The sequence below is a fragment of the Xenopus laevis genome, chromosome 9_10L (assembly GCF_017654675.1).
Source record: "Xenopus laevis strain J_2021 chromosome 9_10L, Xenopus_laevis_v10.1, whole genome shotgun sequence".
Taxonomy (NCBI): Eukaryota; Metazoa; Chordata; class Amphibia; order Anura; family Pipidae; genus Xenopus; species Xenopus laevis.
In genome coordinates, this window is record NC_054387.1 from 6,265,934 (window position 1) to 6,293,875 (window position 27,942).

Below are 27,942 nucleotides of genomic sequence, written 5' to 3' on the forward strand. Positions count from 1 at the left end.
AGTGTTTCTGAAGCAAACACATCAGTTTTACCAGTGCAGGGCAACACTGCATTATATAGTTATTATTTTAAAACAATTTCATTGTTTTGTTACTGTTCCTTTAAAAGACAAGGAAAGCCCTATTTCAAAATGTAAGGCACCCCTCACTGAATAGGTTTAATTCCCAGGACATGTAAAGTCTACATTTTCCTACCATGTATATAAGTTGGGCATTTCTTCCCCACCCAAACCACATCATTTGTACTGCATATACCACTCCGTTTGCCAGAGCCATCACATTTTCCTAAAACAAATAGCAGCTCTCACCCGGCGGCCATTTTCACTCACATCATCAGTAACACTGACATCTGCAAGCAGGACATGTATGCTGTAAAGTTCATGCAATACAGAATGCAGATTTACACAGGCACAACACACTTTAATACAAAGTTCTGCTGGGGTTGAGCACTGTAATGATCAAGCTGAGCTTAGGAGAAAAAAAAATAGGATCAGACAGCTAGAGCAGCATTTCTATGGGAACCAGGAATGCTATCTCGTCATTGGCTGTTACACTGGAGGGTGTGTTTAGTAATCTGAGCTGAGAAGAACTGAGCATGCTCATAAGTCAACAGCCAAAGCAAATTCCTGAGGGAGGGGACTGAGTGGGTTAGCTTGTTTTGGGACAAAAAGTCACGCGATTTCCCCCACCCCTAATTTGCATATGCAAATTTGGATTCTGTTTGGCCGGGCAGAAGGATGCAGCCAAATCCGAATCCTGCTGAATAAGGCAAAATCCTGGCTGATACCCGATTCGGTGCATCCCTAGTTTTTATAAGAAACCTGACTGTATGCAGGGAAATTCTCCCTTCATTTACTGCTGTGGATAGGAATTGTCAGACGGTCCCTAACTGCTCTGCAGGGAAACAATCATACTTATGTACAGCAGGGGGAGCCCCCGCCTTACTTCCCAGCCATGCAGAACTCAAGCAGCTTTGTTTGTTTCCCTTTATTTTTGCCTTTACATCCCCTTTACTGTTTCCAACTCCAGCTGCAGGGACAAACATCATGGAGCCAGATTTAAACAGATAAACTGGGATTCTATTTGGAGGATTATTTTGCTGCAGCCACTGGTTCTGCAGAGTTGGAGAAAGTTTCTATTAAACAATACAAAAACTATGATTACATGACAACACCGGACCCAGTGCAGTCTGTATATTCTGATTATTAATCAGTCTTGCTGTATCGGCTTCTGGCAGATATTATTTGACTTGTGCTGTTTTGATCATTTATGAGGATCCCTAAGCAGCCCAGACCACACTGAGCATGTGCACAGTCTTGGTCTTGCAAAGATGTATAACAAAGTTACAAGATGGTGACCCCCTGTGGCCAACTTTGAAAGCATAAATCATTTGTTTGATTAGGCTTGTGGTGCAGTAAGTTTATGTTTACTATACAAAATGCACCATTTCTAGCCTTATTCTATTTTACACTTTACTTCCCCTTTAAGGGAAACGAGAATGTATTTATAAGCAGGGGTTATAGTACATGTGTTATAGTACCTATGTTTATATTTGAAGTCTAATTGAGTATAATTCAGACTGCCACAGGAACGCCGGTTCTACAATATATTCCAACCAACATTTGAGTCAGTTTATACATGCCCCCAGTATGCAACAGCATTGCCAGTAACACCAACATGCCCTTAGTCTGCACACTTCCGGGTAAGCCCACCCCTTTTGGGGTCAGCAATTCAAGACTGTCTGTAGGAATACAGAACAAGAAGGAGAGGTGTTCCCTCTACTGGTTGCACTGCTGTAGTTAGTTGTGGGTGGTCTGCTTCTAGCAGGGAGAGAGAGAGAGTGCACAGTTATTTTTGTGTGATGTACAACTACAGACAGGAGCAGCTTCCCCCCAAAAAAGCACCTGCTTTCTGCCTGGGCTTCCCTTGCAGATCCACACAAAAGGTAACTGATCTTAGTGATGCCGTGGTTTATGAGCAGTACCCCTGTGCCAAGGCTTCAACCTGTTGCTGAGCATTGAGCGGTGAATTGGGTGCTAATGAGGGTTTAGATTTCCCCTTTAAACACTATTAATGCTTTCCTTTTCAATGGAATCTAATGACAAGTATGATAAGAAATAAGTCTATTCCAATTTTTATTATACATATGTGCAATTGCTTGTAAGGTTGGCCAGCTGAGACGCTCCGTGTTTTTTAAAAAGGCACAATTGTCTCCTTTGTGTGATGAGATCTCCCCCGGAAACCTCTGATTACAATAGTCCCCACTGCATAGAAATAGAAATCGACATACAGAATTTAAATGGCGTCTTTCCCTGATATGAATCTGCTCAGGAGATGCTGATCCAGCCCCAGTTTCCCTTGTAGAAAGGAGGTTTTCCAATAAATATCTTGTCCTGGTATTGGAGAGATCTCCTATTTAATGTCTATGGAAGTTAGTGAGGAAAGAGTTTGCTCTGATATCTCCTTGGTAATGTGGGTTGGATCCATAAGACTTTCTTTCCATCGGATGTATCTCACGATCCATGACTAGCAGAGCTTTGTTTTTCTTTAGGGTATCTTATTTTTTTACTCGATGTTATCGTAGACACGAATAACCTCTGGGCGGTTGTTTAATAAATCCAATAGATGCGACGCCTGTTCCATGTCCGTGTCTGAGAGCTGCACTGTGGTTGTCGGGCGGAACTCTGGCCCGGAGGAGATCGGCACCAATCCGAAGGAGGACAAACTGGAGCGCACCTCTCTCAGGGATGGTATGTCACATATATACTGGATTGTAGGGGGGGGGATACAATATACATGACAATGACTCAGTTGAGTTGGCAAATGCCATGTGCTAGTTAAAGGAACAGTTCAGTATAAAAGCTGAGTAAATAAATAGGCTGTGCTAAATAAAAAATGTTTCTGATATAGTTAGTTAGCCAAAAATATAATGTATAAAGGCTGGAGAGACTGGATGTGTAACATAATAGCCAGAACACTACCTCCTGACTTTCAGCTCTCTAACGCTGAGTTAGTCAGTGACTTTAACCGGGCTTCTCTGCAATTGATCCTTAGCATTCAGCTCAGGTTCAAAAGCAACAGTTATGTGCCCACTCTCAAGTCACTGATTGGTTACTGCCTAGTAACCAATCAGTGGAAACCAAGAGAGCTGAAAAGCAGGAAGTAGTGTTCTGGATATTATGTTAGACATCCAGTCACTCCTGCCTTTATACATTACATTTTTGGCTAACTAACTATATTAGAAACATTTTTTATTTTGCACAGCCTATTACCCCGGTTTTTATTTTTATTATCATCATCATTTATTTATATAGCGCTGTCAAGATACGCAGTGCTTTTTATACTGAAAATTCCTTTAATAAGGTAGAATTAATTAATTCATATAGAACACAAAGCTACATTTTCAGTTGGCTCTTTGATCTATGCCATTTAGGACTTACAACAAGATAAGGAAATGTACAGTTTGTATAAGACAATCACACTATCCTTCCAGTATTCTTACCTTATATACTTCCTTATCCTCCTCGTCCTGTTCTTCCTGCACATCTTCTGCTCCAGCCTCAATTGCTAGCTCCAGGGCCTTTTCTAGAGGCACATGATTTCCGTCTCAGTCATGAGTCCGTACAGTCACCACCCCCTTCTTATCGAAACTGTGCCGGGCTCCATCACACATCACCCCACTGTGGATTAGAAAGCAGGGGCCAGAGATCATAACGTAGATTGTACATCATTCCCATCAGTCTCTGGCCTGGTGAGCTTATAATCGAAGATCCCTAATCACATGCACTTGGGTCAATACTATCAGGAGCCAATTAACGCTTCTCCCTGCAAACAAGGGGACAACATTCAAACTCTTTGCAGATAATAACTTGGCTAGAGTCGAACCTAAGACTCCAGTGCTGCAAAGTGGAAAGCAAAGCACACGGAGCAGCACAAGCTCATATTAGGGATGGGGAAACAAGGCTCCTCCCAATTTAGCAAACCTGGTTTAATCCGCAGTTACGAGTAAAGACTCCTACCCATTTTTTCCCATCAAGAGCTTGATCTCTGCATAGGTGCGGTTGTTGTTAACCGTTAGCAGCTCTACGAGCAAAGAAGCTCCCCCAGGTCCCCGGCCCTCGTACAACACACAGGAAGATGGTTTTGCTTTATCCTAAAACAGAAAAAATATATACTGATTAGATAGCCGGCAACTCGTTAAAGGGGAATTTAACCAAATAACATTTATATATTCATTGCAGGCAATTTATTCAAAAATACATTAAAGGGCAATATACATATATACTTCTATAACGTTGGAAATGGTTTTGCTATGCTCTGGACTGCTGAAAAAATCTAATAAAATAATGGTTAGCACAGAATCCTCATTTTAGGGATTTGGCGAAGCCTACACTGAATCAGAACCCTAATTTGCATATGCAGTTTAGAGTTTGGTGTGCTAAAAATTGCACAAGTAGCAGTTTTTGAACTTTTTGTAGGGTTCGCATTTAATTTGGCCCTTGGATTGGGCTGAATCTGAATCTTGCTGAAAGATGCTTGGATTTGGCTGAATCTCAAACCGAAATGCTGAGAATCTCTCCTTCAATCAAGCTTTCACTTCCCAATACCTAGACTCCTGCAACCAAGACTAAACTTCCAATACCTAAATCAGGCAAATAGAGAGGAAGCTCCTACTGCTTTGATTTGCACTATACAGGTATGGGATCGGTTATGCAGAAACCCATTAACTAGAAAGCTCAGAATTATGGAAAAGCCCTCTCCCATAGACTCCCATTTTATTCAAATAATCCAAGTTTCTAAAACTGATTTCTTTTTCTGAAAACCAGCCTATTGGGTTTATTAATGTTTATGTGATTTTCTAGTAGACTTAAGGTAAGAAGATCCAGATTACGGAAAGATCTTTTATCTGGAAAGCCCCAAGTCCCAAGCCCCAAGCATTCTGGATAACGAGTCCTATGCCTGTACCACTATCTATGCTTATAAGGCTCACAGCACACTGGCTTTATTTTGTTGTGGGCTAAATATCACATTTTAAGTAACTCAGAACCAGAGCCTGGACCTTCTCGTGAGCACTACAATCTCCAGAATTGCTTATTGTACTTATATCTGACCTACCATTCCTTTCATTGCCGCTTCTATGGAAGTCTTTGGCATGTTCCTCTCCCGACACTGCTCAATCAGTTGGGATAATGTAATGTTCAGGTCTGGGTTAGGTCCTCCTTCTGTTAGTGAAGACCAAGAGAATTTAACATCTGATCGGTCAACTACTGTTGAGATCTTGTTTCCTCCACATTACTTATCTTACCTCTCACAGCTACTTTGATCATCATGGAGAGTTTGGCAAACAAGCGGGACCTTGCCTCATCCTTGGGACCCTTAATATGTTTTACTTTAGACCACTTGTTGTGCCCGGCACACGTCAATAAGGAGGTATGGAAGTCGGCCTCCTGAGAGGCTACAACAGGGAGGCACCATCGCCCCAGTGCTTCTTGGCAAATGAGCAAAGACCTCAAGGCATATTTTCTATGGGTGAAGCAAATCCTACTCAAGGCCACGGACATATTGCTAGCGGGACAGGTTCTGTGGGAGAGGAGAGAATGTATGTAAAGCAGCACTGAACCAGTGATGGTGTTATTGTGTCGCTGGGTTTCAAATGTTTTCAGCTGTGGACTCCTGCAGAAGGATTACTCTACACCAGTAGCACCACCAGTAGCACCACCAGTAGATGCACCAGTAGATAGATGCACCAGTAGCACCCCCAGTAGATGCACCAATAGATACACCAGTAGCACCACCAGTAGATACACCAGTAGATGCACCAGTAGCACCACCAGTAGCACCACCAGTAGATACACCAGTAGATGCACCAGTAGCACCACCAGTAGATGCACCAGTAGCACCACCAGTAGATACACCAGTAGATGCACCAGTAGATACACCAGTAGCACCACCAGTAGATACACCAGTAGATACACCAGTAGATGCACCAGTAGATGCACCAGTAGCACCACCAGTGGATGCACCAGTAGATACACCAGTAGATGCACCAGTAGATGCACCAGTAGCACCACCAGTAGCACCACCAGTAGATGCACCAGTAGATACACCAGTAGATACACCAGTAGCACCACCAGTAGATGCACCAGTAGCACCACCAGTAGATGCACTAGTAGATGCACCAGTAGCACCACCAGTAGATGCACCAGTAGCACCACCAGTAGATGCACCAGTAGCACCACCAGTAGATGCACCAGTAGCACCACCAGTAGATGCACCAGTAGATACACCAGTAGCACCACCAGTAGATGCACCAGTAGATGCACCAGTAGATACACCAGTAGCATCACCAGTAGATGCACCAGTGGAAGCAGCAGGATTCCCCACCTGTGTCACAGTTCCCTATAGAACACTGCAGCAGCAAATGTCACTAGACTTAGTACTGGGCCCAGCAGTAAGGACAGAAAGTTGCTGCACTTCATTCCACTCAGTATCCTCCTTGGGACACTAATAGCTGCTGCTCTCCTGACTCGCTCACTTCCGGTACAATGACCTACGCTTCCTCTTCTCCACTAGCTCGGCGCTCACGTGATGCAGTGATGTCACCCGTGACGTCAGTAGGTCCAGCGGCGGGATAGGAACTGGCCCAGAGTTAAGGCCTGAGCCCCGGAGCCCGAGCGAAGCCGGATATGAGGTGACCGGAGTGTGTGACGGGCCGCGGGGCAGAGCCGGGGGAAGGAGAAGTCAGGGGAGGCGGAGGTGCAGTAGGAGGCGCTGAGCGAAGCTTTACCGAGGAATCCGGGGAGGCCTGAGGGCTCGGGAAACTGACAGGACTGGCCGGGATATTAACCCCCTGCTCCGCCGCCATGGGTAAGTACTGAGGCCTACCCACTGCTTATTACTTTCTTCTACTCTCTCTCTCCTTCTACTGACACTCGCTTCTCTCTGGGACTGTCACTCACTGTCTCTCTGTCACTCACTGTCTCTCTGTCACTCACTCATTGTATCTCTCAACCTCTCTTTCTCTCCTGTCACTCACTGTCTCTCTCTCCTGTCACTCACTGTCTCTCTCTCCTGTCAGTCACAGTCTCTCTCTCCTGTCGCTCACTGTCTCTCTCACTGTCTCTCTGTCACTCACTCATTGTATCTCTCAACTTCTCTCTCCTCCTCCTCACTCACTGTCACTGTCTTTATCTCTCCTGTCAGTCACTCTCTCTTCTCTCCTGTCAGTCACAGTCTCTCCCTCTTCTGTCAGTCACGCTCTCTCTCTCCTGTCACTGTGTCTCTCTCTTCTGTCAGTCACAGTCTCTCTCTCTCTCTCTTCTGTCACTCAGTGTCTGTTTTTCTCTCTCCTTTCACTCACTGTCTCACTCTCTCGCTGTCTCTCTGTCACTCACTCATTGTATCTCTCAACTTCTCTCTCTCATGTCACTCACTGTCTCTATCTCTCCTGTCAGTCTCTCTCCTTCTCTCCTGTCACTCACTGTCTCTGTGTCTCTCTCTCCTTTCGCTCACTCTCTCTCTCCTGATGCTCACTGTCTCTCTCTCTCCTGTCATTCACTGTCTCTCTCTGAAGTCACTCAATATATTTCTCTTTCTCTCCTGACACTCACTGTCTCTCTCTCTCTCTCTCTCTCTCTCTCTCTCTCTCTTCTGTTACCTTCTATCTCTCCCTGTCACTCACTGTCTCTCCTGTCACGCACTATGTCTCTCTTCTGTCATCTTCTGTCTCTCTCTGTCAGTGTATTAATCTCATTACTTACATCTTTGCTACTTTTACCTGCTGTCACTCACTGTATTGATTGTGTCACGTTTAAAGGGGTTGTTCACCTTTAAATTAACCTTTATTATGATGTAGAGAGTGATATTCTGAGACAATTTGTAATTGGTTTCCATTTTTTAAAATGTTTTTAGTTTTAAATGTTCAGCCACCTGGTTGCTAGGATCCAATTTACCCTAGCAACCATGTGTTGATTTGAAGTATGAATTGGACAGGGCAGGAATATTGGCAGCTAACCGAGGCAGAGAGAGGTTGTTTTGTTGTCGTGTGAGCTTGTTTTCATAGTATCCAGTATATACATTGTCTGAGACAGTTATCGGTCTTGTGTTTTTTTTTTTTTAATTATTGAGCTTTTTGTTTTGAATTTTAGCAGATGCCTGATCGCTAGGGTCCAGTTTACCCTAGCAACCAGGCAGCAGTTTGACGACAGACTGAAAGATGAATAGGAGTGGCCCTGAATAAAAAGATACAGTTGAAACCTGAAGAAGCAATGTTTTTTTGGCTGTCAGAGTTAATGAACCCGCACCCCTTTAAATACTGGAGAGAGACAATTTAAAATCAAGACCAACTGAAAAGTTGCTTAAAGTAGACAGTCTATAACATACTAAACAAACTATTTCTGGATCAGCTAGCAGTTAGGCTTAGTGCCGATAGTTCCCCAGAAATTAAGACTTTTTCCAATTACTTTCTATTTTCTATGTGTGACTGTTTTTTTAATATTGAAGTGTAAAATTTTATCTAAACACCTTCTAAAGCAGCTCCGGGAGGGGAGGGTCACTGACCCTGTAAACTGTTCTAAATTGATACATTTAGCTGATACATTTGTTATCTTTGTCCCTGCTGAGCAGAATCACTGGGTTTCATTTAAGGAAGCTGAATTGATACAATAGTTGCTAATACTCCAGAGATGCTGCTGAGAAATGGATCAACTCAATGGAGCAAATTGTAACCATTCAGATGCTCCTGGATCACTGATCTGCCAGACTGAGGCACCAACATTAAAGTTTACGTTTAAAATTTTGGAAAAAAGTAAAAAAAAATAAAAGCTGGAAAGCAATTGAAAAAAGTCTTTGTTTATGGTGAACAATCTGAAAACAACGGATCTGAAAAAAGTGTTTGGAAGGTGAACAATCCCTTCAAAGGACCAGTAACATCAATTTAAAAAACATTCGTCAGTATAGAACCAAAAAACAGCACAAGCACAAATGAAACTTTTAAATCACTAAGTCTTTATTAAGAAATAACTCACCGAAACTCCGCTTGTGCTCCTCTTCAGAAAAGGAGATCCGGCGCTCAATCATGCGGCACTCGATTTCTCCTCCCTGCTTTCCTTATAGGAGATAGCCAGGGAGGAGGAATCGAGCGCCGTTTGATGGATCGCCTTTTTTTAAAAGTTTCAGGAATTTATTTATTAATAAAGACTTGGCAATCTAAAAGTTTAATATGTCTATGTGTTTTTTTTTTTTGTTTTTTTTTTTAAATTGATGTTACTGTTCCTTTAAAGAGGTTGTTCACCTTTGAGTTAACTTTTAGTATGATGTAGAGAGGGATATTCTGATACAATTTGCAATTGGTTTTCATTTTTAATTATTTGTGGTATTTGAGTTATTTAGCTTTTTATTCTGCAGCTCTCCAGTTTGCAGTGTCAGCCATCTGGTTGCTAGGGTCCAAATTATCCTAGCAACCAAGCATTGATTTGAATGAGAATAAGGAATATTAATAGGAGAGGGTCGGAAAAAGAAAGATGAAAAAAAAAATAGCAATAACAATAAATGTGTAGCTTTAGAGAGGATTTGTTTTTAGAGGGAGTCAGTGACCCCCCTTTTGAAAGCTAGAAAGAGTCAGGAGAAGAAGGCAAATAATTCATAAACTATAGAAAAAAAAATAATGAAGACCAATTGAAAATTTCTTTAGAATTGACCATTGAATAACATATTAAAAGTTCACTGAAAGGTGAAGCACCCCTTTAAGGGTCAGGGCACACAGGCAGATTCGGGGAGACAAATCTCCTCTTCTTCAGGGCAATTAATCTCCCAAAACTGCCTTCCGCCAGCTAGAGTGAAAATGCTTCGGGAAGGCACTCGGAGCGATTCGTTTTCTGAAGTTGCCTCAGAAGAAAACTTTGGGTGACTTCAGAAAACAAATAGCTCCAAGTGCCTTCCCGTCTGTGATTTTCACTCTAGCCGGCGGAAGGCAGTTTGGGGAGATTAGTCGCCATGAAGAAGAGGAGATTTGTCTCCCCGCCTGTATGTCCACAATTATCACCCTAATTTGTCTTTAGGCTGAGCCCCTACCAGAGGAACCAGCCCCGAATATATAAATAAAAATATCACTTATGCTACACTGTTTATGGTTCTCGCATGAAATAGTCCGTTGCTCTGGAGCAGTGGGATGGCAACCAGTAGACATTGACCAGTTTAATTTGCTTCTCATTTCCATGCAGATGAACAGGAAGCTCTGAAGTCCATTATGAAGGACCTTGTTGCCCTCCAGATGGGCAGAAGACACCGAATACCAGGAATTGAGGCCGTGAAGACAAAGTGCAGCATACAGCCCAATAAACAGGTGGGAGTCTGTTAATATTTGGCCATCATATTAGCTATTAGCTTTTGATTCTAAATTATTGTAGTTGTTGGGTTAATGCCCCAGCTACAATAAACGTATCGAATGTGAGAATTGCGTTTTCTCGTAGTTCTCAGTTTTTATTGATTATTTTCCTTTGCAGACTCTATGGGGGTTAAACATCAAAGTAGGAATGCCCTTAATCCAGGATTCAGTGCGGGATTCGGCCGGGATTTTCCCCTTCCCACCCCTAATTTGCATATGCAAATGAGGATCCGGATTCGGTTCAGTATTTGGCCGAATCTTCCATGGAGGATTCGGGGGTTCGGCTGAATCCAAAATAGTGGATTCGGTGCATCCCTATATCTAAGGTCGAATTTTAGAGCTTTTTGAGCTTTTTTTAGACCTCGAATTAACTCACAACTCGAATGGTTTCTAATTTAAGGAGAAAACTCGAATCGGTGTAGTCAGGGTGAGTTTTTGGCCTTCAATGAAGGCTACAAATATCTTCAAATGATTCAAGGGATCTCTGCTTCTACGTGACCTCCACAGGTTTTAGATGGTGTATTTTTGAGTTAAAGCTATTTCCAGATTTGGCGTAAAATAATTCTCCAATAATTTGAGTTTTTTTTTAAACTCAAATTTTTAACCTAAAATTCGAGTTTTGACTGAAAAATACCCTGGAAAACTCCCATTTTTCATGGAAAAAACAACTCATCGTTTGATAAATAAGCCCCTAAATGTATTTTATTTACTTTTACAAACTGCTGTCCGGTTGCTATGGATTACAAACCACTATCTGGTTTTTGGGAATTACAAACCACTGGTCTGGTTGCTAGGACTGGTGCTAGGGATGAATTACTATAGCAGTAATAATAAAACAGTAGCTCGTACTTGATCCCAACTAAGATATAATTAATCCTTATTGGAAGCAAAACCAACCTATTGGGTTTATTTAATGTTTAAAATATTTAAAATTTTAAAATATTTACTAATAGATTTAAGGTATGAAGATCCGTTATCCGGAAAACCCCAGGTCCTGAGCATTCCGAATATCACGTCCCATACCTGTAATTCTGCTGTCTACATCATAATGCACATACATTAATTAACATTAATTACAGTCCACCCTATATATTTGTAGTAATCCATCACTTGCCGTGCAAGCTCTTCAAATGTATTTCCCATCATACATATTAATTAAAGTAATTGTAGTACAGGTATGGGACCTGTTATCCAGAATGCTCGGGACCTGGGGTTTTCTGGATAACAGATCTTTCTGTAATTTGGATCTTCATACTTTAAGTCTACTAGAAAATCATGTAAACATTTAATAAACCCAAATAGGCTGGTTTTGCTTCCAATAAGGATTAACTATATCTTAATTGGGATCAAGTACAAGCGACTGTTTTATTATTACACAGAATAAGGAAATCAGTTTTAAAGATATGGATCAAATGGAGTCTATGGGAGACGACCTTTCTGTAATTCAGAGCTTTCTGGATAACAGATCCCATTCCTGCATTGGATTTCCAAAGTCCTTTCAGAAAATGTTCATGTGATCATGTCCTTTCGTGTATGTAATGATTCTTTATCTGGAAGACTTCATCAGCCTGTTAGAGCCGGTGTAAATCCTGCGTTTTTTCATATAATAACAAAACTTTGCTTGTGTCAGTGTTGCTCCTTTCAGCCCTGCTTATATTTATTGTTGTTTTCAATCTTACAGGCTGATGTCAGAATAAAGTTTGAGCACAGTGGGGAGAGAAGGTAAGTCATAATCTGTATTATACAAGTCTAACTATGAAAAATACTATTTCTAAGAAGAGGTCAGCCTCCTCCAGAGCCCACAACATTATTATAAAAGAGTCTCTTTATCTTTTGTATTATAATAAATAAAGTACCCCCTGTTGCAAAATATGAGGATATTAAAAGTTACCTCGGAGTTAAATTCGGCCTCGTGTTTTTATATGGTCATGAAACTCCTCGGTGACTTATAATATCCTTATAATATACTTTATTCACTATATATTTGAAAGTACTTTAAAGGGGTTGTTCACCTTTAAATTAACTTTAAGTATGATGTAGAGAGTGATATTCTGAGACAATTTGCAATTGGTCTTCTCTTTTTGTTATTTATGGTTTTTTAGTTACTTAGCTTTTTATTCAGCAGCTCTCCAGTTTGTAATTTCAGCCATCTTGTTGCTAGGGCCCAAATGACCCTAGCAACCATGCGTTGATTTGAATAAGAGACTGGAGTATGAATAGGAGAGGGTTTGAATACAAAGACAAGTAATAAAAAGTAGCAATAACAATACATTTGTAGCCTTACAGAGTATTTGTTTTTTAGATGGGGCCAGTGACCCCCATTTGAAAGCTGGAAAGAGTGAGAAGAAGAAGGCAAATCTTTCAAAAATGATTACAAATAATTGTAATAATAATAATAATAAAGGAGAATTCAACCTGTAATTAAAAAAAACCCTACCCTGGGTAGACCCCCCTCCCTCCTCCCCCCCCCCCATCCCGGGCAAATGCCCCTAATTTTTTACTCAACCCTCCGTGCAGATTCTGGCCTCGGAGTTCATGGCAGCCATCTTCTTCTTCTCTGGTAATCTTCGTGTCTTGACTGCATTTTGCAGTTGGAGTAAATTTCCGGTCCCGAACAACTGCGCATGCGGCAAAAACATTTTCGGAAATTTTCGTGACTTTTGGCGCATGCACAGTGGTTCAGGGGTGCAGGTAGGCTGGGGGGAGGAGGGAGGGGGGTCTACCCAGGGTAGGGTTTTTTGTTTATTACAGGTTGAATTCTCCTTTAAAGGTGAACCACCCCTTTAAGAGCCCTCTGTACGGTGATATAAGAACATGTTAACTAAAGATTGTCTCCCAATGAATAGCCTAATTGTGAACTGGCAATGTTTCGTACCCTGGCGTCCCTCCTCCTCCTCCTCCTCCTCCTGCATTTACAGACAGGAGGAGTGAAACAGCCATGTGGTTGCTTAGAGTCTGCCAGATCGAACCACAAATATGTAAGATGGCCGGAAAGTGAGCTGAGAGGATTTAGATAGAATTCTATAATACAGCACCGTGAAATTTCATTCATTTCGGCATCCCAAAGTGCTTTTTAGTCTTTAGCTGAATATTCATCGAAGGCTGGTACAGAATATTTCAGGAATGTTCCGTGTGGTTTCCTTTCTTTCCAAATAATGTAATCCCAAACAGGATTAAATAAAACATGGAGGCTGACGGTTTTAAAACTATGCCAACCTATAAATTTCATATGAATGCAGTCCTTATGTGTTAGCCAGTGGCACACAGGGTGCTTTAAAGGAGAAGGAAAAGCTAAAACTAAGTAAGCTTTATCAGAAAGGTCTATATAAATACACCAGTAAACCCTCAAAGTAATGCTGCTCTGAGTCCTCTGTCAAAAGAAACAGCACATTTCTTTCCTTCTATTGTGTACTCATGGGCTTCTGTATCAGACTTCCTGTTTTCAGCTTAAACCTCCAGGGCTAGGGCTTGAGCATGCTCAGTTTGCTCCTCCTCCCCCTCCCTCCTTCCCTCCCTGCTGTAATATGAGCCCAGAGCTATGAGTGAGCAGGGATAGACTCAGGCAGGAAGTGATGTCACACCAAGCTAATATGGCAGCTTATATCCTAAACAAACAAAGACAGTGTTTAGAGCTGTTGGAAAAACATTTTAAAGAATAAAAATGGCATTCTAGCTTGCACTGTTGTGGCTACTCTATTGGCAATAAACTGCCTTGGTAGCTTTCCTTCTCCTTTAAAGGAGAACTAAAGCCTTACTAAATAAGTAGCTAGAAATGTTGTACATTATGTTTTGTGCTTCTGTATCAGCCCAAGGCAACCACAGCCCTTTAGCAGTAAAGATCTGTGTCTCCAAAGATGCCCCAGTAGCTCCCCATCTTCTTTTCTGCTGATTCACTGCACATGCTCTGTGCTGCTGTCACTTACTGAGCTTAGGGACCCACTCACAATATACAGTACACATAGAATAGAAATGTCACAATATAAGGCTGATTAGTAATTAATACACATAATTACTACATGGCAGCACAGAAACCAGTGCAATTAGCATCAGAATTTAATAATCAGCAAACCTGTAGCATCAGCTTATATTACAGCCAGGGAAGCTCATTTTCTGCTGGATAATTAGTGACGAGCCCTAAGCTTAGCTTCTCAACAGCCAATCAGAGCCCACTGAGCATGTGAGTGTCACAGACACTTTCCAAGATGGTGACCCCCTGTGACAAGTTTGAAGTCCTGGATCATTGCTGCTATTGACAAGCTGAAACTTTAGCCTCGTGCAATAAGTTCAGGATGTAAAATAAAAGTCAGCAAAATCCAGGACTTGCCACATATCTGACAATGCGGATGATTGAATAGCAAACTCACACAAGTGAGTCTGTACAAGAGATACTGAGAGGTGCGATTCCTTTTACTTCTGCATCTGCCAATTTTAAGTTTGGCCAGATCTACTGCGATTCTGTTGATAGAAAACAGTGTGAGCCAGGGTCATAGGGAAGTGATACAAAGAGCGGGTCCTGTACTGTATTTTGCCTAGGTTTGCACCCTAGAAAGAATTCAGAGAATGATTAAACATCTTTAGTACAGGTATGAGACCCGTTATCTGTATACCCATTATCCAGAAAGCTCTGAATTGCGGGAAGGTCATCTCCCATAGACTCCATTTTATCCAAATAATCCAAATTTTAAAAAATGATTTCCTTTTTCCCTGTAATAATAAAACAGTCGCTTGTACTTGATCCCAACTAAGATATAATTAATCCTTATTGGAGGCAAAACCAGCCTATTGGGTTTATTTCATGTTTACATGATTTTCAAGTAGATTTAAGGGATAAAGATCCATTATCTGGAAAACCCCAGATCCAGAGCATTCTGGGTAACAGGTCCAATAACTGTATTTCTTTTTCAAAGCACATTTGCTGACTTTGTGAATTTCCCCTTTTAGAATCCTGCAGTTTTCTAGGCCTGTAAAGTATGAAGAGGTGGAGCAGAAAGTCAAGAATGTGTTCGGGCAACAGCTGGACCTCTATTACATGAACAACGAGGTAGGTATTGTGGTAAAACAGCACAAAACACAAGCTAAACATAGAGATTTAGTTCCACGTAGGGATATTGTATCACTGCCCATATTGGAATGAATTGGAATCGCGCCACATTCTGTAGCATTATGTCGTTGAAATGTCTCCTGGAAAGAGAGACTGTGACAGAATGCAGACAAATGTCATTACCTTTAAATGAACTGTTAGTATGACATAGAGAGGGATATTCTGAGACAATTTGCCATTGGTTTTCATTTTTTATTATTTGTGGGTTTTGAGTTATTTAGCTTTTTATTCAGCAGCTCTTCACTTTGCAATTGCAGCAATCTGGTTGCTAGGGTCCAAATTACCCCAGCAACCATGCATTGATGTAAATAAGAGACTGGAATATGAATAGGAGAGGCCTGAATAGAAAGATGAGTAATAAAAAGTAGCAATAAATGTGTAGCCTTACAGAGCATTTGTTTTTTTTTAGATGGGATCAGTGATCTCCATTTTGAAAGCTCGAAAGAGTCAGAAGAAGGCATATAATTCAAAAATTATAAAAAATGATTTTATCATTTTTCTCTCACTGCAGCTCTCCATTCCGCTCCGAAGTCAAGATGACCTGGACAAGGCCGTGGATCTCCTAGACCGGAGTTCCAGCATGAAAAGCCTCCGGATTTTGCTTCTTTCCCATGATAGGAATCATGTAAGACTGGAGTTGGGAAACTTGGTGTGATCTGTCTCTGGGCGAATTATGATCTGTCATAATATTAGTGGAGAACATTGGACGTATAGTTTGAGCAAATCCGGGCAAATTTACAGGCAGGATTAATTTCTGAGGGATCTTTCAGTTCAGATTAAGGATATATTTTATTATGTAACATAAAGGATAAAGATTAGTTATTATGAAGAATTGCTTTTATATGGCCTGCCAGTTGTTCCATATTATGGAAAGACCCCTAGTTGTTCTAATAATAAAGCACTTCAGTGTAACTTAAATAAATACTGTATTTACTGTAAAAGCAAACTCAAGTTTCTCACTTGCACCCTCAGATATCATCATCCCATACTGGTATCCAGAAGCAAGTGCGTATCAAGGCCTCTCAGTCTGTGGGGGATGTTAGCACTGTGTATCACTCAGTAGAACCACGGAGCCGGCATCTCTCAGTCAGTGAGTAACACTTTTCAATGTGTGTGTGTGTATATATATATATATATATATATATATATATATATATATATATATATATATATATATATATATATATATATATATATATATATATATATATAATGTATGTACGTATGTGTGTGTTTTATATACCTTCTTATGGGGAGAGCAGAAGGATTTAAAATCCTAGCTTTACTTTCTTTTGACGCTTTTGCTCGTGCAGTTTAAATTGCACACATCTCTGAATTTATTAACCACAGAGAAACAGGTGCAAAATATTTCACCAGGCTCTTTTTTTTTTTAGATTTGCTTTTAAACAAGACACAGTTAAAATGATCTATAATGTCTTATCTTGTTTGTTCTTTTGCTTTCCTCCGGCATATATAGCTTCTCAGAACACAGGCCGCAGCTCCCCTCCTCCTGGATACGTACCTGAAAGGCAGCAAAGAATTGCCCGTCAGGGTTCTTACACCAGCATTAACAGTGAGGGAGAGTTTATACCAGAGACCAATGAGCAATGTGTAAGTTTACTACAATGTATACAAAGGCAACAGTGTGTGCTGTAAACAATGAATAAACACATAATGCATCTGTCAATAAAGCTTCCTGTATGTCTTTCAACCCTTCTTTCTCTCATTAGCCCTCTATCTCACTGAATCAGTTATTTCTAAATACCAATAATAGGCAATCGTTTCATACATTTCATAGGCACTGGACCCACTAAGTAGTACAGAAAATTCCATATCCGGAAGCTGCCAGTCACTAGATCAGTCGGAAGACAGGTAAATATATTCAGCAACAATATGGGGTTACAGGTATTGACAGTGGTCTAGCCAAACACCAGTGGTATATACTGTCTTGAGCACCATGGAATAAAGTTGGGATCAACCCATTTGCTGCATCATAAAGGCATTGTCTCTGTCATTGTTTCCTAAATATATTCAGCACCCATATAAAGTGTGAGCATAAAGTTAGAATTAGTTTAGAAATAGAGCAATATGTAACTGCTGTGCAAAACCTCTTTTTGTTGTACGGCATATCTCCAATTGTAACCTCTCTCTCTCTGTCTGCAGCCCTTCCTTCAGGAAGTCTCGTATGTCCAGAGCCCAGAGTTATCCGGATAATAGGCAAGACTTCTCAGGTAATAAAAAGATCACATCATTTTTAAATGCTGTAAGACAGGCCATTGAGTTTGTAAAGGAATCGTTTGCTCTGTCTTGGCCATTCAGTTTGTAAAGGAATCGTTTGCTCTGTCTTTTCAATTCAGATCGTGAGAATCAATTCTGCGATCGAGCTGGGAAAGGTGGCACCTACCCTCGGAGGTACCATGTGTCCATCCAACACAAAGAGTATAATGATGGTAAGTTATGTTTGAAACTTGTTGTAGTTAGTATGAAAGATTTCCAACTCCTGCTTTCCGGTTTAATAACATATTTGCTTACTTTCACACTTGCCCTTTCCAGTGACAACAGCAGTTAGTTTTGATCAATAAACTGCAAGTTACAAAGAGAAAGCAACGTTCTTTTTTGTCTGTTAGTAATGGATTGGTGCGAATCAGCAACAACAGATGTAAATTATCTGTGATACATTGTTCTGAGCCTGCTAGCGTGTTATGTTAAACTCAGTTGCTTGTTCTACACTGTAATCAGCTTTTCAGAAAGCTCTGTCATTTGTAAATAGAACTGTAATATCACTGGAGATACACACTACTTGTTAATCATAACTGCAACTTTGTTTGCAGATGATCAAAGCTGGTCTTTCCGTGGGCCTTTTTGTAATGGCATGCGCACACATTTCTAATAAGGAGGTACTGACTGCATCATGTTCTCCCTCTCGCAGGACGCAGGACATTTCCTCGGATACGGCGTCCACAAGGAAACCTTTTTACACTTGTCCCATCGAGTCGTTCCTTAAGCACCAATGGAGAAAACCTCGGTTTAACCATGCAGTATATGGAAAATCGTGGTCGACTGCGCAGTGTTGATAGTGAGAATACCCTGACTGTCCAGGAGAGGAATAAATCTAGCAAATGTAAGATGCACAGACTTAAAAGGAGTTCCTAATCTGTGCTAGAGATTTCATTTAGAGTTATTAGTTCTAATCTAAGCATTCCTATCCCTATTAATAACAGAGATTGAGTCTGCTTCTTTACCTGACTTTCTTCTCCATTTTCCAAGCGTTTTCTGTATGACAAATAAGGGGATTTTTTTTACTTCCATGTGAATTATTGCATTTACATGCTTGACCCTCTTTCTCTCTAGCTCCCAGTGCCCCTATAAACTGGCGTCGAGGGAAGCTTCTCGGTCAGGGAGCCTTTGGACGGGTATATCTGTGTTATGATGTGGATATAGGACGTGAGTTGGCGGCCAAGCAAGTCCAGTTTGATCCAGACAGTCCGGAAACTAGCAAGGTTAATCCAAAACTTGCATAATTCAATTGCACATAGTAGCATTTGGTTGACAACTTGACTGAGACTTGTGTGAAAAGGTTTTGTGCACATTTACCAATTATATTTACATTTTTGTAATAGGTTTTTATTTAGCATTTTACGAAAAATAACAACATAACGATAAAATAATAATCGCACTTGACACTTACAAAGAAGACTAGATACAATTGTTTACATATCATCAGTGGTTGTCATATCACATTAGAGGCCACAGATCATCTCGGTGTAAAGCATTTTTTTTTTTTTCAACTTGCAAGTTTATTGTGCATCAAAGTTATTCAAAATACATACATAGCATTAATCCACCAAATTAAAGGCACTTATAAACTATGTAGATGTTTACAAATTCTTGTATAGCACAGAAAAGATAGTTAAGGACAAAATTAGGTACGAAAAAAGAAAAAAACAACAGATTGTACATGGTATATAGAGTAAGTTAGGGTCTGCTATTTCCTGAATTGTATCCTTTTAATTGCTAGGGTTAGGAAAGTGTTGAAGCATTCTTATTGTAAAACCTGGGTGAGATGCCATGAGTTAAACCAACTTATTTTTAAGGTTTAGTCATCTGGTAAAGATACCCGAGGGTTGGCATCTAGCCACAGGTCCCATATTTTGTCAAACTTTTCGGGTGTTCCCAGAGCATTATTGGTCAGCTTGATTAGAGAATATTTACATTTTTTACATGGTTTTGATTGGAACTTTGATTTAGTACAAAGAGATTTAAAAAAAATGATCTCTATTTGGTGCATGATATGGAAGCCCTCTCTGTGCCTGTCTGACATCCTATCCTATCTTCATTCTAAAGGAGGTTAGTGCTTTGGAATGTGAAATCCAACTGCTAAAAAACCTTCATCATGACCGAATAGTACAGTATTATGGCTGCCTGCGAGACAAAGGAGAGAGAACACTCACCATCTTTATGGAGTACATGCCAGGGGTAAGAAGCATGTAGGGCTATGTGTCATTCTTAGTATCCTCTGCTCATTTGTCGCTGGATCTCTTCTCATTTTAGCAACATGATAGCTCTTTTCTGAACAGCTCTGGGACCCTTAACATTTGCTTTATCTTCTTAGGGCTCTGTGAAAGATCAGCTAAAAGCTTATGGAGCTCTTACAGAGAATGTCACCCGCAGATATACACGGCAGATCCTAGAGGGTGTCTCCTACCTGCACAGCAACATGATTGTGCATAGAGACATTAAGGGTAAATACTTTACTATAGACTGTATTTTTAATTTAAATGTATTAATTTATTTAAACTATATACCAAAATTGCATCACATGATTACAGAGTTACCTGTTTTTCTAATACATGAAGACCATGTTATGGAGGATGATTGTGGCCTGAGGTATAAGAAGAGTCAAGACTGTCTATCTATATAGGGCAGTGCCAGATAATAGCACTGTTCTTGGATATACATATATAATATACAAGAGCCATGAATATCATGTAAATGATATCCTTATAAACCACAAAAGCTATGAATATCTTGTAAATTATATCCTTATAAACTGTGAGTTCTGATGTCATTTCTGTCACATGACTCACTGAAACTTGTGTATTATAATAAATAAAGTACCCCCAGTTGTAAAATATAAGGATATTAGAAGTCACGTCAGAGTTCCTTCGCCTCGTATTTTTATATGGTCATGGAGCTCCTCCGTAACTTATAATATCCTTATATTTTACAAGAGGGAGTACTTTATTCACTATATTCAGCCAATGTGGCAAGTTCTGCTGATCTGGAGTCTATTCTCTATTTTCTGTATAAGAAAGCAAATCTTAAAAGCAAAAGTCTTCCTTTTTTGCTTCTGACTTTGATACATTTTGATAAAAGAACTTTTCGTGTTCATGTTCTTTCTATTTGTTTCCATAGGAGCCAACATCCTGCGGGACTCTGCTGGGAATGTAAAGCTGGGAGACTTTGGGGCAAGTAAGCGTCTCCAGACTATATGCTTGACGGGGACAGGAATCCGTTCAGTGACGGGGACACCCTATTGGATGAGCCCAGAAGTAATCAGCGGGGAGGGCTACGGAAGAAAAGCCGATGTCTGGTAAGTGGCGGGCACAAGAGTTTATTGCTTGTGTATTTAGAGTTTAGCTTTTTATATTTGTGACTTACCGCTAAGAAAATATTTCACCTCTAGGAGCCAGGAATTTTTTTCCAAGCTTTTTCAAGATTGTTCATACCTGATGAATAGTCTGTTTTGGATTAACTAGGATATGGTGGGAGACCAGCTTTGGCATGTTATCTTTATCATTTACCTACTTGAGGGATTCCTCTACAGCTTCTATAGAAGCAGTTATACTGGGCATGTGGGATGCAGGTGGGAATGGTCTGCATAACTCCTAGGGATTGGGTCATGGTGTTATTTTATGATGTTACACAAACAGAAAAGGAGTGCATAAGGCAAGGTATCTTCGGTATGAGTGATAAAACTTTTGGCGTAGTGCAATCCAGCACATAGTGCGTTAAAATGCATGAATACTTTCATACTTGGGGGTTACCCTTTAAGTATCATCCTTCTTTTCTTGTTTCTCCCATTCGCTCTTCTAATTAATCCTGTTTTCAAATGCTCCGACCCTCATCGCTTTGCTGCTTTGGAGAAGACTACATGAATGCCCATTTAATTGACCTTTACTACGGTCCGTTTTGGCTCTGTTTCAGGGACACACTTGACAGTTTTTGCCCATTATTTTTGTGGCGCATACACCCATGCCTCTTCTTCTGTGCTGCATTGCATGCTTTGCACTTCTCGCAATATAACAGAACCAAACAAAAGTTCTTCCTGTGTCAGCCTCCTACTGCTTCTTTTAAACTCAGGACTCCTAATTGTAAGAAATGTCATTTCTTAATGCTGCTATTAAAAAATATCAGTTTTCACTGGTTGGAAGACAAGACATAGCCGCATAGTAGTGTAGTGGGCACAATTGTTGCCATGCAGCACTACAGTCCTGAGATTGAGTCAGAGAATATCTGCATGTAGTTGGGTGTTCTTCCTCTCTCAGTTTGGGTTTCCTCCAAGTGCTCCTGTTTCCTCCCTTGCACCCCCCACCCTTTCTGCCAATGTCATTTAATGTGGTTCACTCAACCTTCTTACTCTATCTCTCTCCCCTTACAACTAAACAGGAGCCTGGGCTGCACAGTGGTGGAAATGCTAACAGAAAAACCTCCTTGGGCAGAATATGAGGCAATGGCGGCCATATTTAAAATCGCCACCCAGCCGACAAACCCGCAGCTGCCGCCAAACACTTCAGAGCAATGTCGGGACTTTGTAAAGCGGATATTGGTGGAGGCACGACAGAGGCCGACTGCCGAAGAACTGCTTCGGCATCCGTTTGCTCAGCTCACTTTTTGAGTCACTGTTTGCTTCTTGTTTATTGGACCCATTCAAAGAGACACGCTGGAGCCAATCAAGCAGCCAGATTACATATTTGCGTTTATGACAATCATCCCCCGTGCTGTCTCTAGAGCAGGTTCTAGAGCTTAGCCGCCGGGGATACACGATCAGTGTTAGAGCATTGGAGCAATTGTTTCATTCCGTCTCCTGACGAGTGTCAAACTGGGGGTCCTCTCACCCATCACAAGACAGATGCTGGTAGCTGAATTCATAAAAGATATACAAGACAAGTGCCTTAAGTAACTCCTCCTGTACCTGGGATGCCAGATGACTGTTTCCAGACGGCCCTTTTCGTTGTAAGTTAAAGGGATACTGTCATGGGAAACAAAACACATCAGTTAATAGTGCTGCTCCAGCAGAATTCTGCACTGAAATCTGTTTCTCAAAAAACAGATTTTTTTTATATTTAAGTTTGAAATCTGATATGGTGCTAGACATATTGTCAGTTTCCCAGCTGCCCCCAGTCATGTGCTCTGATAGCTTCAGTCATTCTTTACTGCTATACTGCAAGTTGGAGTGATATCACCCCTCCCTTTCCCTTTTCACAGAACAGTGGGAAGGTAACCAGATAGCAGCTCCCTAACACAAGATAACAGCTGCCTGGTAGATCTAAGAACAACACTCAATAGTAAAATCCAGGTCCCACTGTGACACATTTAGTTACATTGAGTAGGAGAAACAACAGCCTGCCAGAAAGCAGTTCCATCCTAAAGTGCTGGCTCTTTCTGAAATCACATGACCAGGCAAAATGACCTGAGATGCACCTACACACCAATATTACAACTAAATACACTTGTTGTTTCGGGAATTAAATTTTATATTCTAGACTGAATTATTTGCAGTGTAAACAGTGTCATTTAGAAATAAAAATCATGGCAGAATCCCTTTAAACTGTACAAGAAAAGTTGACCCAATGCTTTGCCAAGAGTTGATGGCAATGCCATGCAAGCACCTTTCTGTATTAATCATTTTGGAGGCTTTTGTGCCCTTTAGCTTGGAACGACGCATATACGCCAAACACAATCAGCATGACAACATGCAAAGGATGAAGCCATCACGTGCCTTGTTGCAGCCAGAGGAAGCGAGATTGTATGACTTTATAACACAATATTTTCTTTGTTATACACACACGAAAAGAACGGGAGGTTCCCGGCATCACTTTATAGGATATTTCCATTCTCAAAATGTCGCTTGTTCAGCCTGAGACTCTACCCAGGGCTCGTTTACTGCCAGACCAAAGCAAATGCTTTTCTTTGTATCTTTATATTTTTGTTTAAACCAATAGGAATCAAGGAGGGTAATAATCACTCCGAGACCATATTATGTACGGCAGTAGGATGTATTATAATCTGTGTCAGGAAAACGAGGTGCCGACCAATGACGAGGGGTGTATGGGAGGTGCGTTTCTTCTACAGCAGTGTTTTTGTCTGTATTTTGTTATAGCACATTGGGAGGCACAATTATCAAGGGTCGAATTTTTAAAACTCCCCTAAACTCCCATAAACTCGACTTACCGAAATGTATTAATTAAATCAAATTTTTTAAACTCGGGCGAAATTTAAAAAACCTGAAAATTCGAATAAAATTCGATCAAACTCGATTCGATAAAAACTTGTATGTCATGAAGGCCGCAAACATATCCAAATTGATCCCTGGACCTCTCCCGATTGACTGAAACATTAATTTGGCAGTTTTGAGGTGGCGAATAGTCAAATTCTAATTTTTAAAGGGCCAGAGTATGATAAATTGAGATTGAATTCGAATTTTTTTAAAAACTCGAATCTAAATTGGATAACTCCCTAGTCGAATTTAATAGTTTTGACCATAAAAAAAAAAATCATAAATTCTAATTTTCAATTCGGCCCTTAATAAATCTGCCCCTTACTGTGCGACCACACCAAATGAACGGGAAACTATGATAGGCTGTTTCTGAAAAGCAAGTGCAGAATGCTGCCCACGAAGAGCTGCGATTTATCTGCATATATTCGATTCAATGTGATACAGGTATGGGATCCGGAATCTGAAAGCTCCGAATTACGGAAAGGCCGCCTCCCATAGACTCAATTTTATCCAAATAATCCAATAATAAATGATTTCCTTTTAATGTGTCATAATAAAACAGTCGCTTGTACTTGATCCCAACTAAGATATAATTAATCCTTATTGGAAGCAGAACCAGCCTATTGAGTTTATTTAATGTTTACACGATTTTCTAGTACATTTAAGGGATGAAGATCCAAATTACGGAAACATCCAGTATCCGGAAAACCCCAGGCCCTGAGCATTCTGGATAACGGGTCCCATACCTGTACAACTATTTTTTTGCACCGCACTGAAAATAAGGGATAGTGTTGCAGTCCATGTGAGCGCAGATGGCTCAGGCTTAATATAAAGTGATCATGACACATCTATGAATATTTATATATGTATATACTGTATATATTGCACTTGGAATTGAAAAAAGAATCCGTTGCTGTTCCTTCAGCCATATGGGAATCTGTCATTAGCTTGTTTAATGCAATCTAAGGTGTCGACAGTATGAAATGTTGTGTAAACTAGATACAGCACAATGCGAGTAAAATACATAACAGATGATTTCCAAAAACCTCTAATGTCACCAAACTCGACTCGTCAATATTTAAACTATTATACGATGACAGCTCCCGCTGTTACGATTATTTATTTTTTTTATTCCAAAAAGTGCAATATATATAGTGGAGAAATGAACAGATTTAAAAGAAAGGGATGTGTCAATATCAAAGAGACTCAGGGTAGGACTACATGGACGTTTTCGGGGCGATCCAACGAACTGCGCCAAAACGCCTCTAACAAGTTGCATGCAACAGAAATAAGGTAACGGATAGAAATGTCGGATGAAGTCGCAGCGTTGATTCAACACGACACGACTGTCTGATATTTCTATCTCTTACCTTATTTTTGTCGCAGGCGTTTTGTCGCAGCGCGTCGGATTGCGTCGAAAACGTCCATGTAGTCCTACCTTTAAAGGGGTTGTTCGCCTTTAAATGAACTTTTAGTATGATGTAGAGAGGGATATTCTGAGACAATTTGCAATTGGTTTTCATTTGTTATTCTTTAAGTTTAATTTTTTATTCAGCAACTGTCCAGTTTCAGCCATCTGGTTGCTAGGGTCCAAATTACCCTAGCAACCATGCATTGATTTGAATATGAATTTGTAGCCTTACAGAGCTTTTGTTTTTTAGAAGGGGTCAGTGACCCCCATTTGAAAGCTGGAAAGAGACAGAAGAAAAAGGCAAATTATTCGAAAACTATATATATATAAAAAAAAAGAAAATGAAGACCAATTGAAAAGTTGCTAAGAACGGGCCATTCTATAACATACTAAATGTTAACTGCCCCCGGCTCTTACATGAAATTCTGCACTCGTTTCTCGGGGCACCCGTTAAGCTTTAAATGGCGTATAAATGCAGTATTGATAGCGGTTATTTGTCTGTCCGGTGAAATTGAGCAGGAATGGTTACCAGGTAACTTTTGCTTACTAAGTATACTAAGTATATTATTAAAGACAGAGAGAATATGTTTATGATTTTATTTTTCATTTTTGTTGCGGCGTTGGCACCATAAGAGAACTACATTGTGGTGCTGATTTCAACCGAATTATAACGAAGGGAATCGCTTTATTTCACCTGTTTTATTATCCCCGTCCCCACACAAAGTGTTAGTTTGCTAATACAGGTATGGGACCTGTTATCCAGAATGCTCAGGACCTGGTGTTTTCCAGATAACAGATCTATTCATAATTTGGACCTTGGATCTTCGTACCTTAAATCTAAAAAGTTACTTGATCCCAAGTGAGAAATAATGAACCTTATTGGAAGCAAAACCAGCCTATTGGGTTTATTTAATGTTTATATGATTTTCTAGTAGATTTAAGGGATGAAGATCCAAATTACGGAAAGATCCCTTATCCAGAAAGCCACAGGTCCCGAGCATTCTGGATAACAGGTCCCATACCTTTAATTGATCCCAACTAAGATATAATTAATCCTTATTGGAGGCAAAACCAGCCTATTGGGTTAATTTAATATTTATGTGATTTTCTAGTAGACTTAAGGGATGAAAGATCCAAATTACGGAAATATCCCTTATCCGGAAAGCCACAGGTCCCAAGCATTCTGGATAACAGGTCCCATACCTTTAATTGATCCCAACTAAGATATACTTAATCCTTATTGGAGGCAAAACCAGCCTATTGGGTTTATTTCATGTTTATATGATTTTCTAGTAGACTTAAGGTATGAAGATCCAAATTACAGAAATACCCTTTAACTGGAAAACCCCAGGTCCTGAGAATTCTAGATAACAAATGTTTGATGTAGAGAGGGGTATTCTGAGACAATCTATCATTGGTCTTCATTTGTTATTATTTTTGGTTTTCAGATTATTTAGCTTCTTGTTCAACTCTCCAGCCTATTGGGTTTATTTAATGTTTACATGATTTTCTAGTAGATTTAAGGGTTGAAGATCCAAATTACAGAAAGACCCTTTATCTGGAAAACCCCAGGTTCCGAGTAATCTGGATAACAGGTCCCATACCTGTATCTGATGATTCTTATTCCAGCGACAAAGGAAAACTTGCGGTGTCTTCAGCTAAGCTCGGTGTCACAGCCAGAGGCTCGGGATAGGGCCACGGGCCCATTGCGATTGGTCTCATTGAATATATCAAGTCTGATGTTTCCAGAGCTGACACTGAAGACAGTTTATCCATCTAAAAAAACAAAACCAATGTAGGGCTGCAAATGTATTGTTATTGCTACTTTTTATTGATTCTCTTTCTATTCAGGCCTCTCCTTTTCATATCAGTGTATGGTTGCTATTGTAATTTGGACCCTAGCAACCAGACTGCTGAAATTGCAAACAGAGCTGCTAAATAACATAAAAACCACTAATAATAATTTTTTAAGTGATTCAGACTGGAAACGGAAATTGCATTTTTTCAAACTCTGGGCTGTGCAGGAGAAGTATTTCTGTGCTTTGGATATAAAGGTATGGGACCTGTTATCCAGAATGCTCAGGACCTGGGGTTTTCTGGATAACTGATCTTTCCATAATCTACTAGAAAATCATTTAAATATGAAATAAACTCAATACGTTGGTTTTGCCTCCAATAAGGATGAATTATTTCTTAGTTGGGATCAAGTACGAGCGACTGTTTTATTATTACACAGAAAAAGGAAATCATTTTTAAACATTTCGATTATTTGGATAAAATTGAGTCTATGGGAGACAGCCTTTCTGTAATTTGTCACTTTCTGCATAATGGATTTCCGGATAACGGATCCCACACTTGTATTTGTATTACCAGCGTTGCTAAAAGGCATTTGGTTTGCAAGGTTTACTTATGCTTTAATGCGGCGACGCGTCTTTTCTGCTCTAGTTGTGACACGTAGGAGCTTTGCATGTTCTGTCTATGGTTTTCCTTTCCAACATACGTGATTTTCGCATGCAGCGCTTTAGGGACCATGCGCTGGGACTTGCCT

The 27,942-nt window shown here is 40.3% G+C and overlaps 1 protein-coding gene and 1 pseudogene across 3 annotated transcripts in view; one reads left to right on the plus strand and one right to left on the minus strand.

Moving 5' to 3' along the window:
- Window positions 1–2,116: 2,116 nt before the first annotated feature.
- LOC108700856 lies at window positions 2,117–6,073 on the minus strand (annotated as a pseudogene).
- Window positions 6,074–6,371: 298 nt separating this feature from the next.
- Window positions 6,372–27,942, plus strand: part of map3k3.L (mitogen-activated protein kinase kinase kinase 3 L homeolog) — a 35,001-nt gene continuing 13,430 nt past the window's right edge. For 2 of the 3 annotated variants that reach the window (XR_005964046.1, XM_041576189.1), the window contains exons 1-15: window positions 6,372–6,865; window positions 10,219–10,340; window positions 12,064–12,104; window positions 15,324–15,423; window positions 15,995–16,108; window positions 16,456–16,573; window positions 16,961–17,094; window positions 17,282–17,355; window positions 17,647–17,714; window positions 17,841–17,933; window positions 18,413–18,604; window positions 18,835–18,983; window positions 19,828–19,959; window positions 20,096–20,225; window positions 20,899–21,076. Coding sequence is in view for 2 of the 3 variants with exons in the window: in XM_041576189.1 (XP_041432123.1) it covers window positions 6,862–6,865; window positions 10,219–10,340; window positions 12,064–12,104; window positions 15,324–15,423; window positions 15,995–16,108; window positions 16,456–16,573; window positions 16,961–17,094; window positions 17,282–17,355; window positions 17,647–17,714; window positions 17,841–17,933; window positions 18,413–18,604; window positions 18,835–18,983; window positions 19,828–19,959; window positions 20,096–20,225; window positions 20,899–21,076 (1,649 nt within the window). In the remaining variant the exon portion in view is untranslated. Of the gene's footprint in view, window positions 6,866–10,218; window positions 10,341–12,063; window positions 12,105–15,323; window positions 15,424–15,994; window positions 16,109–16,455; window positions 16,574–16,960; window positions 17,095–17,281; window positions 17,356–17,646; window positions 17,715–17,840; window positions 17,934–18,412; window positions 18,605–18,834; window positions 18,984–19,827; window positions 19,960–20,095; window positions 20,226–20,898; window positions 21,077–22,152; window positions 22,838–27,942 lie in introns of those variants that run through there. The other variant, XM_041576188.1, reaches the window with a different exon arrangement.